Source organism: Oncorhynchus tshawytscha, linkage group LG04 (genome assembly GCF_018296145.1).
Source record: "Oncorhynchus tshawytscha isolate Ot180627B linkage group LG04, Otsh_v2.0, whole genome shotgun sequence".
In the NCBI taxonomy this organism is placed as follows: Eukaryota; Metazoa; Chordata; class Actinopteri; order Salmoniformes; family Salmonidae; genus Oncorhynchus; species Oncorhynchus tshawytscha.
Genome location: NC_056432.1, coordinates 1,833,793 through 1,846,848, shown reverse-complemented (window position 1 = coordinate 1,846,848; position 13,056 = coordinate 1,833,793). Strand labels below are relative to the sequence as shown.

Below are 13,056 nucleotides of genomic sequence, written 5' to 3'. Positions count from 1 at the left end.
AGATACTAGAGTTAGAACAGGAAGCCCAGTAGGAGAAGATACTAGAGTTAGTACAGGAAGCCCAGTGGGAGAAGATACTAGAGTTAGAACAGGAAGCCCAGTGGGAGAAGATACTAGAGTTAGTACAGGAAGCCCAGTGGGAGAAGATACTAGAGTTAGTACAGGAAGCCCAGTGGGAGAAGATACTAGAGTTAGTACAGGAAGCCCAGTGGGAGAAGATACTAGAGTTAGAACAGGAAGCCCAGTGGGAGAAGATACTAGAGTTAGTACAGGAAGCCCAGTGGGAGAAGATACTAGAGTTAGTACAGGAAGCCCAGTGGGAGAAGATACTAGAGTTAGAACAGGAAGCCCAGTGGGAGAAGATACTAGAGTTAGTACAGGAAGCCCAGTGGCCGACAGTGGGAGTAGATACTAGAGTTAGTACAGGAAGCCCAGTGGGAGAAGATACTAGAGTTAGAACAGGAAGCCCAGTGGCCGACAGTAGGAGAAGATACTAGAGTTAGTACAGGAAGCCCAGTGGGAGAAGATACTAGAGTTAGTACAGGAAGCCCAGTGGCCGACAGTGGGAGAAGATACTAGAGTTAGAACAGGAAGCCCAGTGGCCGACAGTAGGAGAAGATACTAGAGTTAGTACAGGAAGCCCAGTGGGAGAAGATACTAGAGTTAGAACAGGAAGCCCAGTGGCCGACAGTAGGAGAAGATACTAGAGTTAGTACAGGAAGCCCAGTGGGAGAAGATACTAGAGTTAGAACAGGAAGCCCAGTGGCTGACAGTAGGAGAAGATACTAGAGTTAGTACAGGAAGCCCAGTGGGAGAAGATACTAGAGTTAGTACAGGAAGCCCAGTGGGAGAAGATACTAGAGTTAGAACAGGAAGCCCAGTGGGAGAAGATACTAGAGTTAGTACAGGAAGCCCAGTGGGAGAAGATACTAGAGTTAGAACAGGAAGCCCAGTGGGAGAAGATACTAGAGTTAGAACAGGAAGCCCAGTAGGAGAAGATACTAGAGTTAGTACAGGAAGCCCAGTGGGAGAAGATACTAGAGTTAGTACAGGAAGCCCAGTAGGAGAAGATACTAGAGTTAGTACAGGAAGCCCAGTGGGAGAAGATACTAGAGTTAGAACAGGAAGCCCAGTGGCTGACAGTGGGATAAGATACTAGAGTTAGAACAGGAAGCCCAGTGGGAGAAGATTCTAGAGTTAGAACAGGAAGCCCAGTGGGAGAAGATACTAGAGTTAGAACAGGAAGCCCAGTAGGAGAAGATGCTAGAGTTAGAACAGGAAGCCCAGTGGCCGACAGTGGGAGAAGATACTAGAGTTAGTACAGGAAGCCCAGTGGGAGAAGATACTAGAGTTAGAACAGGAAGCCCAGTGGGAGAAGATACTAGAGTTAGTACAGGAAGCCCAGTGGGAGAAGATACTAGAGTTAGAACAGGAAGCCCAGTGGGAGAAGATACTAGAGTTAGAACAGGAAGCCCAGTAGGAGAAGATACTAGAGTTAGTACAGGAAGCCCAGTGGGAGAAGATACTAGAGTTAGTACAGGAAGCCCAGTAGGAGAAGATACTAGAGTTAGTACAGGAAGCCCAGTGGGAGAAGATACTAGAGTTAGAACAGGAAGCCCAGTGGCTGACAGTGGGAGAAGATACTAGAGTTAGAACAGGAAGCCCAGTGGGAGAAGATTCTAGAGTTAGAACAGGAAGCCCAGTGGGAGAAGATACTAGAGTTAGAACAGGAAGCCCAGTAGGAGAAGATGCTAGAGTTAGAACAGGAAGCCCAGTGGCCGACAGTGGGAGAAGATACTAGAGTTAGTACAGGAAGCCCAGTGGGAGAAGATAGAGTTAGAGTTAGAACAGGAAGCCCAGTGGCTGACAGTGGGAGAAGATACTAGAGTTAGAACATGAATCCCAGTGGGAAAAGATACTAGAGTTAGAACAGGAAGCCCAGTGGGAGAAGATACTAGAGTTAGTACAGGAAGCCCAGTAGGAGAAGATACTAGAGTTAGAACAGGAAGCCCAGTGGCTGACAGTGGGAGAAGATACTAGAGTTAGAACAGGAAGCCCAGTGGGAGAAGATACTAGAGTATACAGGCTTCACAGAGTAGGCGTTTCCTAACGGAAATATGCAGATGTATGCTAGAATGGGCCGATAGGATCTCGCTAGCTCCTGCTTGGCTATGCCCACTATGAATCATTTGTTCCCATTGGAAACGACAGTCTATCTTTGTTTAGTTATTCAAATCTTTGATAATACTATTCAGAAATAGTCCAAAAAACTGTTCAACTGTTCAACTCAGTGTTTTCTACCAGACAATGCACATTTTTGTGCTTGCCCTGCACGGGCACACCTGAGTTACCTAATCACCAAGCCTTTGATTTGTTGAAATAGATGTGCTCATGCTTGGTTAGAACCAAAATGTGCACTGTCGCTGTCTGGTGGCCCTCCAGGAGATCGTTGAGAAATCTCTAGCTTTATACAATCGTTATTCTACTGCACCTAGGCCTAGCCTTCTTGCCCAATCTTTAATCCATCTAGCGTTAGCTCCCTTAGCAAATGTCTAGGCTTTAAATCAGCCTTCTTGTCCAATCTTTAATCCATCTAGCGTTAGCTCCCTTAGCAAATGTCTAGGCTAACACTGTCTGTGGTGGATTTCCATAAGCAAACCGAACATGGCCCCATGTGGTCCCTGACAGGAATAAATGGTACGTTTATCTTATTATCTCCTTGCCTACTTTGTTCATGTGGTATTAAAGAGATGAGGTTTATAAACAAGTCAGCTGTTAGTTAGCTAGGTCTAGTATATTTCAATCGCCAGAATAATATGCAATTATTGTGGCCCCCTGTGAACTAATAACTAATACATTTATTATTTGACTGCTTGCTTACTTTTGTTAATGTTAATGTGGTGTTAAAGAGATGAGGTTTATAAACAAGTCACCATCTAGGCCTAGTTTAGGTCATTAGACACAATATAACATTCACTTTAAAGTGTTCCTTGTTTCAGCACCACCTCCCAGCTTCAATATAATATTCACTTTAAAGTGTGCCTTGTTTCAGCACCACCTCCCAGCTTCAATATAATATTCACTTTAAAGTGTGCCTTGTTTCAGCACCACCTCCCAGCTTCAATATAATATTCACTTTAAAGTGTGCCTTGTTTCAGCACCACCTCCCAGCTTCAATATAATATTCACTTTAAAGTGTGCCTTGTTTCAGCATCACCTCCCAGGGACAGTTGGGTCATTCCTAGGCAGAGAATGTTTAGCATCATGGAAACACCATCTATTTCCTGAAAATTTGCTCATTTCTATCAGTCTAATTAATCCAACAAAGAAAAAATACAATCAAAGGGCTAAATTAGTTTATAGGGCTAAATTATACTGAAAAAAAATATACACGAAACATGCAACAATTTCAAAGATTTTACTGAGTTACAGTTCATATACAGAAATCAGTCTATTTAAAGAAATACATTTAGCCCTAATCTATGGGTTTCACATGACTGGGAAGACAGATATGCATCTGTTGTTCACAGATGCCTTTAAAAAAAAGTAGGGGCGTGGATCAGAAAACCAGTCTGTATCTGTTGTGATCACCATTTGTCTCATGCAGCGTGACACATCTCCTTCACATAGAGTTGATCAGGCTGTTGACTGTGGCCTGTGGAATGTTGCCCCACTCCTCCTCAAATGGCTGTGGAGGTTTCTGGATATTGGTGGGAACTGGAACAGGCTGTCGTACACGTTGATCCAGAGCATCCCAAACATGCTCAATGGGTGACATGTCTGGTGAATGTGCAGGCCATGGAAGAACTGAGCTTCCAGGAATTGTGTACAGATCCTTGCTACATGGGGCCGTGTATTATCATGCTGAAACTTGAGGTGACGGCAGCAGATGAATGGCACAACAATGGGCCTCAGGTTCTCGTCATGGTATCTCTGTGCATTCAAATTGGCATTGCTAGAATGCAGTTGTGTTCGTTGTCCGTAGCTTATGCATGCCCATACCATAACCCCTCTGCCACCATGTTCACAACATTGACATCAGCAAACCACTCGCCCACATGACGCCATACAAGTTGTTTGCTATCTGCCTGGTACATTTGAAACCAGTTTTAATCCGTGAACATTTTTGACTGTCCCATTTTCATTTAAAATAATCTTTATTTAATTTTCAGCCCTGTCAAAGGGGGTGGTATTTGTCATTGAATATGAGAAATGTCATAAATTCAGCTTCTACGCCTATAAGGGCTATTTGTTTAACAGCTTCACCAGTAGATGGGACTTTTGACTATTGCTGAGAAGTTACATAACGTTCAGCTGAATAGCCATGTCATGCTGGAACACCTGTGTCCACAGAGGGTAGAACACAACATGTATCTCACCTGGTTATCAACTCTGGACAAACAAACAGTATCAAACTCTATCACCTCCCTCACTTTCAGGTGTGGACACACTGCAGTCAACTCAGGTCTAGGCTAAACCTGCACAGTCATGACTTATGTAGGTATTGATTAAAGTGTGTTGTTGCCAATGGTTTTTCTATGGACACTTTTCCAGACTTCTGATGTTTGATAGTATTTTGGCCTAGGTTAGTGAAGTGTACATTTCTGAAAATCTAACTAGGTTTTTTTCCCCCAGAGTCAGGTATTTAGAGAGTTGGTATATTGAGTTTTTAGCATTACGATATTCAAAATGTTAAAAAAATTAGGCCCGACTCTAAATACATGGCTGTGGTTTGCCCTATAACATCCATGCCAACAGGAAACCCCAACAACCAGTCAGAAGTTTATTTAGAAAACATTTTGGGTTTGAGTCCATTCAGCAATGTAATCCCAGTTGTTTAAAACAAGCAAATCAAGTTTGAATAGCGGAACTCAGAACAGTCAAATGGACTCAGTCAATGAGCGTTGACATGACAACGGATTAAGACAGTGAACGCCACATCACTGACCGAATAAAGTTATTTTGGAAACAATAGAACTAATTTACTTGGAATGGTTTGCCATGTGAAAGGTGAAAGAAATATAAACTTTCCCTGACTTGTCTGGATGTTGAGGCCTGAGGACTGGCTGGGTGAGGACTGGCTGGGCTTGGCTTAGCTTAGTTCGTGTAGTAGAATGACATGTGGCACAAGCCTTGATCCAACCAGCCACAGGCCTGGGTTGGGTTGAACTTGAAAGGATAGCTCTGTTTAGATGACTGGTCATGGTGATGTGTATATATCAAGCTATGTCCTTACCACATATTTGACCACAAGCATGCTGCCTCCCTTAACCTAACCCTACGACCTCTGCTATGCACACACACACACAATATTTTTTAAATCTACAATTCATCTTTAGCAGACTGTCCATTATGTTTTGCATTGTCTGCTCCAGCCTCCAAGCAAAAAGAAGCTCAACGTGTGTGTGTCTGTTTATATATGTGGGGGTGGGGGTTATTAATGGGCCCCCCCCTCCCTGTCTGTCTGAGCAGATGTCCATTCATTGCTCCTGTAGGATGAGGAGTAAGGATGGTTACCTTTCTGTTTATGTGTGTGTGTGGTGGGGGGGTTCATCAGTGGATCCACCTTCCCCTCCCTGTCTGTCTGACCAGATCTCTTTTCATTGCTCCACCAGGATGAGGAGTTGGCTCGCCAGCTGGTGGAGCTGGGCTACAGGGGCAGCGGAGAGGTCCTGAAGAGGGAGGAATTTGAGACCAGGAAAGCAGCTGCAGAAGCCTCCAGGCTCTCCAAGAGGAGCCAGCAGAAGTAAGTCAGTTAGACAGTGAAGCTATCTGTCAATTAGGGGCCACAGTGCTCTCCAAGGGGAAGGCACTGTGTCTGTCAACTAGAGGCCACAGTGCTCTCCAAGAGGAAGGCACTGTCTGACTGTCAATTAGGGGCCACAGTGCTCTCTAAGGGGAAGGCCACAGTGCTCTCCAAGAGGAAGGCACTGTCAACTAGTGGCCACAGTGCTCTCCAAGAGGAAGGCACTGTCTGTCTGTCAACTAGTGGCCACAGTGCTCTCCAAGAGGAAGGCACTGTCTGTCTGTCAACTAGTGGCCACAGTGCTCTCCAAGAGGAAGGCACTGTCTGACTGTCAATTAGGTGCCACAGTGCTCTCTAAGGGGAAGGCCACAGTGCTCTCTAAGGGGAAGGCCACAGTGCTCTCCAAGGGGAAGGCCACAGTGCTCTCCAAGGGGAAGGCCACAGTGCTCTCCAAAGGAAGGCCACAGTGCTCTCCAAGGGGAAGGCCACAGTGCTCTCCAAGGGGAAGGCCACAGTGCTCTCCAAGGGGAAGGCCACAGTGCTCTCCAAGGGGAAGGCCACAGTGCTCTCCAAGGGGAAGGCCACAGTGCTCTCCAAGAGGAAGGCCACAGTGCTCTCCAAGAGGAAGGCCACAGTGCTCTCCAAGAGGAAGGCCACAGTGCTCTCCAAGAGGAAGGCCACAGTGCTCTCCAAGAGGAAGGCCACAGTGCTCTCCAAGAGGAAGGGCACAGTGCTCTCCAAGAGGAAGGCCACAGTGCTCTCCAAGAGGAAGGCCACAGTGCTCTCCAAGAGGAAGGCACTGTCTGATTGTCAACTAGTGGCCACAGTGCTCTCTAAGGGGAAGACATTGTCTGTTTGGGCTTTTGTCTTTGTGAGTGTGTTGTGCTGGATTTGACTTCATTGTAGAAAGGAAAATGTTGTGATGATTTCAGCTTGACACGACATCTGCAGCGATCACGATCTCGATGAATGTCATCTGGGATATTACTCCAATCAAATGTGAATAAAAACTACAGGTTACAAATTAAAAAACGAGAATTTCAACACCACAATACATTTGTACATTTAATCAAAACAAATGCAATTGTTATTTAACATTCTCAACGTTAGACTCCTACACTGCCCTAGCGACACCAGGGAATCAAGACACAGGGAGTTCTAGCAGGTTATTAAATTAGGATTGACCTAATTCGGTGGAGACCCGAGGAACCTCGAGTTAACCAACCCTGTGAACGCAGTAGGTATCTTATGTTTTTATACTTCAACAAAGAAGTTCGGTAAGACAGAAGCTTGTGTATTAGAGTTTTGTAAACACAAAGGGAATAGTGAATTGATCTACGGGACTTTAATGAGGACCAGCCAACCTTTTCATACAGGATTAAAACTGTTACCTGGATTAAAACTGTGTTATACTGCGCATTAAAACTGTTACCTGTTATGAAGTGAAAGGCATTCTGGTAAATGGTGTCACCATTGTCAAGAACTGGCAGGAAAGTTGACTATCTGCCTCCTGCTGTTTAGGAAGATGCTAGATCTATCTCTGAAAAAGAAGCCCACTATAAATACGAGCATTTTTACTAGCTCATCAGTATTTAAACCTTTAATTCTTGTCAATCCAAATGCCCCGATATTTATAGGCGGGAACCCAATCGATTCGAGAACCATACAATTAATAAATATGTAGGACATCTGAAACATTCTTGTGAGAACTAGAGAACAACATATATTTAGTCTTGCCCACATTAAGTACAATTTTTAAACCAACCAGGGCTTTCTGTAAGGTAACAAAATCAGATTTCAGCTCTAACAACATCTGGTCTACAGTTGGGGCAATCGCATAAATAACAGTATTGTCTGCACATAGATGAAAATTACAAGTTTTAACATATAGACCAATATTATTTATATGAATGTTAAATCGAACCGGTCCCAGTGCTGACCCCTGTGGTACACCTTTCATAATATCCAGGAAACTAGACTCAACACCATCGAACCGGTCCCAGTACTGACCCCTGTGGTACACCTTTCGTAATATCCGGGAAACTAGACTTAACACCATCAAGAAATCACACATTGTATTCTGTTAGATAATTCTCAAACCACTTATAAGAAGCCTGATCTAGGCCTATTTCAGTCAACTTTTGAATTAGAACTTAATGCTCGACAGTGTCAAAGGCCTTGGAAAGGTCTTTGTAGCATAATGATTTTTATGGTAACACATTAAAAACAAGCGTAGCAACTGAAACGGTGCTATGTCCTGGTCTAAAACCAGACTGGTACACATTAAGAATAAAAATGAGAAGTTAAAGTTCTCTGCTGAGAGTTAGTCAGGGATTCTAAAACTTTGGAAAGGCAAGAATATTTGGAAATGTAGACGGTAGTTATCTAAGTCAAAATGATATTTATCTTTAATGTCTATTGCAGTGTGCAGGTTGTTCATCTGGGTTGGTGATAGGCGACACAACCTGGTCCCAGATCTGTTATTGCTGACTTTTTACAAACTCCAGATGTAGAACTAGGCTAGAGGAGACTCCCCTAGAGATGAACTGAAACCATCTAAAGCTCTCTGCTAGAGGAGACTCCCCTAGAGATGAACTGAAACCATCTCAAGCTCTCTGCTAGAGGAGACTCCCCTAGAGATGAACTGAAACCATCTCAAGCTCTCTGCTAGAGGAGACTCCCCTAGAGATGAACTGAAACCATCTCAAGCTCTCTGCTAGAGGAGACTCCCCTAGAGATGAACTGAAACCATCTAAAGCTCTCTGCTAGAGGAGACTCCCTAGAGATGAACTGAAACCATCTAAAGCTCTCTGCTAGAGGAGACTCCCTAGAGATGAACTGAAACCATCTAAAGCTCTCTGCTAGAGGAGACTCCCCTAGAGATGAACTGAAACCATCTAAAGCTCTCTGCTAGAGGAGACTCCCCTAGAGATGAACTGAAACCATCTAAAGCTCTCTGCTAGAGGAGACTCCCCTAGAGATGAACTGAAACCATCTCAAACTCTCTGCTAGAGGAGACTCCCCTAGAGATGAACTGAAACCATCTAAAGCTCTCTGCTAGAGGAGACTCCCCTAGAGATGAACTGAAACCATCTCAAGCTCTCTGCTAGAGGAGACTCCCCTAGAGATGAACTGAAACCATCTAAAGCTCTCTGCTAGAGGAGACTCCCCTAGAGATGAACTGAAACCATTTAAAGCTCTCTGCCAGAGCAGGTGAACTTACTGAAACATGTTCATACTTGATTTAGCCGTTTGATGATGTAGCTTCAATGTAGCCTATTCCCTCTGTGACCTGGTGTGACCTGGCTTTGCCCCTCTATCTAGGCTAAAAGTTCACCATTAATGACGTTCGTCACCAAGGCAAATATTGTGCTGTAATTCCTAGGCTACCCCTGATAACATTGTCACTAATCCTAGATCAGGGGTCTCCAACCTTTTCTAGAATGGGAGCTACTTGTAAAAAATGTACGTGTCGTGAGCTACTCATTTTTTTCCTAGTTTTTCAAGTGGGCACATTCTTCTTTTCTCCTCTCCCCTCCACTCTTCTTCTTAGTGTACTAGAGGAAGTAGTTCACTATGTTGTCAACTCTTCCCTGGTCCTTAGTACACTACTTTCTCTCATACACTATGCTGTCAACTCTTCCCTTGGTCCTTAGTGTACTAGAGAAAGTAGTGCACTATGTTGTCAACTATTCCCTGGTCCTTAGAGAGGACGTAGGGCACTATGTTGTCAACTCTTCCCTGGTCCTTAGTGTACTAGAGAAAGTAGATCATTATGTTGTCAACTCTTCCCTGGTCCTTAGTGCACTACTTCCTCTAGTACACTATTTTGTCAACTCTTCCCTGGTCCTTAGTGTACTAGAGGAAGTAGGGCACTATGTTGTCAACTCTTCCCTGGTCCTTAGTGCACTACTTTCTCTAGTACACTATGTTGTCAACTCTTCCCTGGTCCTCAGAGAGGAAGTAGGGCACTATGTTGTCAACTCTTCCCCTGGTCCTTAGTGTACTAGAGGAAGTAGAGCACTATGTTGTCAACTCTTCCCTGGTCCTTAGTGTACTAGAGGAAGTAGGGCACTATGTTGTCAACTCTTCCCCTGGTCCTTAGTGTACTAGAGGAAGTAGTTCACTATGTTGTCAAGTCTTCCCTGGTCCTTAGAGAGGAAGTCGTGCACTATGTTGTCAACTCTTCCCTTCCTTAGTGTGTCTGTGTTCTTTTGCCCATCTTAATTTTCTATTTTTATTGACCAGTCTGAGATATGGCTTTTTCTTTGCAACTCTGCGTAGAAGTCCAAGCATCACGGAGTGATATACCTCGCCCACACAAGGCACAGTTAGAACCGTGATTCATCCTTGAAGAGCACACTTCTCCAGCGTGCCGGTGAGCATCGTGGTGAGCATATGCCCGCTGAAGTCGGTCACGACGTCGAACTGCAGTCAAGTCAAGACCCTGATTTAAGACGACGAGCACCCAGAGGAGGTTCTCTGAGCACCCAGATGAGGTTCTCTGAGCACACCCAGATGAGGTTCTCTGAGCACACCCAGATGAGGTTCTCTGAGCACACCCAGATGAGGTTCTCTGAGCACCCAGATGAGGTTCTCTGAGCACACCCAGATGAGGTTCTCTGAGCACCCAGATGAGGTTCTCTGAGCACCCAGATGGGGTTCTCTGAGCACCCAGATGAGGTTCTCTGAGACAGTTTGTGCAGAAATTCTTTGGTTGTGCAAACTCAGTTTTATCAGCTGTCCAGGTGGCTGGTCTCAGACGATCCCGCAGGTTCAATTCTCTGGCAATAGTTCTGGTAGACATTCCTGCAGTCAGCATGCCAGTTGTACACTGTCTCAAAACTTGATACATCTGTGGCATTGTGTTGTGTAACAATACTGCACATTTTAGAGTGTCCTTTTATTGTCCCCAAGCACAAGGTGCACCTGTGTAGTGATTATGCTGTTTAATCAGCTTCTTGAAATGCCACACCTGTCAGGTGGATGGATTATCTTTGGAAAGGATAAATGCTCACTAGCAGGGATGTAAACAAATTTGTGCAAATTTATATTTTTGTTCAGTGAACTTTTGGAATTGTTTGGCGAGCTATTCATAGGACCCCTGTCCTAGATAAACCCCAAACCCAGGCTACTGGTAGTAGGAAGGACCCCTGTCCTAGATAAACCCCAAACCCAGGCTACTGGTAGTAGGAAGGACCCCTGTCCTAGATGAACTCCAAACCCAGGCTACTGGTAGTAGGAAGGACCCCTGTCCTAGATAAACCCCAAACCCAGGCTACTGGTAGTAGGAAGGACCCCTGTCCTAGATAAACCCCAAACCCAGGCTACTGGTAGTAGGAAGGACCCCTGTCCTAGATAAACCCCAAACCCAGGCTACTTCTGACAACATTTTCACTAGGCTACTGAGGTAATCCTAGATAAAGCGTTGTGGTTATGATTTGTTTGATGACAAGCTGATACAGACTCGCGATAAGAATCCTCTTTCACACACACACACACACTTGTTTTTTAGGTATCCAAACATTTACTTGCTGGGTGTTGAATTTGATTGAAGTCTTAGATGCTTATCCAAAAGGCTATGTCTAGGTATAGGGTGTGTTTTCATGCAGGTGTGTGTGACCATCAGACAGTGACACCAGGGAAATTGGAGCTCCCCCCTCACACCTGCAGACAGAAGAGCCACTGTCTGAGATATCAGTCCCCCTCTCTTTCATCTTTCCCCAACAGGATCACATACATGACATAGATCTGGAGAACTGTTGGAGAGGGATTTAATATCAGGCTATTTTACCACACTCGCTCCTTATCAGTGTCAGATCACACAGCAGCCTCTAGTTTTATCTCAGGTGTTTTTGGAGAGTGTTGAAGAGCTGTAGGAAGGTGTCTCTGTGTGTCTCTGTGTGTCTCTGTGTGTCTCTGTGTGTCTCTGTGTGTCTCTGTGTGTCTCTGTGTGTCTCTGTGTGTCTCTGTGTGTCTCTGTGTGTCTCTGTGTGTCTCTGTCTCGGTGTGTCCCTGTGTGTGTCTGTGTCTCTCTGTGTCTGTCTCTGTGTCTGTGTCTCTCTGTGTGTCTCTGTGTGTCTCTGTGTGTCTCTGTGTGTCTCTGTGTCTCTGTGTCTGCGTGTCTGTGTGTCTCTGTCTCGGTGTGTCCCTGTGTGTGTCTGTGTCTCTCTGTGTCTGTCTCTGTGTCTGTGTCTCTCTGTGTGTCTCTGTGTCTCTGTGTCTCTATGTCTCTGTGTGTGTATGTAGGAACTAAGAAGATTTAAGACGTTTTCCAGGGACATCTGACAGGTGCTGTTTGAGCTTTTGAAGTTGGCCACCCTTGGCCATTGGCCATTAATGAAGTCATTCCTAATGGGATCTTGGTTTGTTTCCCAAACAGTAGTAAAGGAAAAGGCTCAGTATGAAGGGACCTTATTGACCTTATTGACCACGTGCAGTCAACAGAACAGGTGTTATTTTAAGCCTCACTGCATCCCAAATGGAGCCCTCTTCCCTACATAGTGCACTACTGTTGAACAGAGCCCTATTCCCTATATAGTGCACTACTGTTGAACAGAGCCCTATTCCCTATATAGTGCACTACTGTTGAACAGAGCCCTATTCCCTATATAGTGCACTACTGTTGAACAGAGCCCTATTCCCTATATAGTGCACTACTGTTGAACAGAGCCCTATTCCCTATATAGTGCACTACTGTTGAACAGAGCCCTATTTCCTATATAGTGCACTACTGTTGAACAGAACCCTATTCCGTATATAGTGCACTACCTTAGACCAGAGCCCTATTCCCTATATAGTGCAATACTGTTGACCAGAGCCCTATTCCCTATATAGTGGTACTACCCTGTGTCACTACTACCCTGTGTTACCACTACCCTGTGTTACTACTACCCTGTGTTATTACTACCCTGTGTTACCACTATCCTGTGTTACCACTACCCTGTGTTACCACTACCCTGTGTTACTACTACCCTGTGTTACCACTACCCTGTGTTACTACTACCCTGTGTTACCACTACCCTGTGTTACTACTACCCTGTGTTACCACTACCCTGTGTTACCACTACCCTGTGTTACCACTACCCTGTGTTATTACTACCCTGTGTTACCACTACCCTGTGTTATTACTACCCTGTGTTATTACTACCCTGTGTTATTACTACCCTGTGTTATTACTACCCTGTGTTATTACTACCCTGTGTTACCACTACCCTGTGTTACCACTACCCTGTGTCATTACTACCCTGTGTTATTACTACCCTGTGTTATTACTACCCTGTGTTACCACTACCCTGTGTTATTACTAC

The 13,056-nt window shown here is 44.8% G+C and overlaps 1 protein-coding gene across 1 annotated transcript in view; it reads left to right on the top strand.

The window, feature by feature from the left end:
• Positions 1-13,056, top strand: part of cfap299 (cilia and flagella associated protein 299) — a 264,558-nt gene that overhangs the window by 6,858 nt on the left and 244,644 nt on the right. Inside the window, exon 2 of the mRNA XM_042320214.1 lies at positions 5,616-5,746. Within this exon, the coding sequence (XP_042176148.1) occupies positions 5,616-5,746 (131 nt within the window). The remainder of the gene's footprint in view (positions 1-5,615; positions 5,747-13,056) is intronic.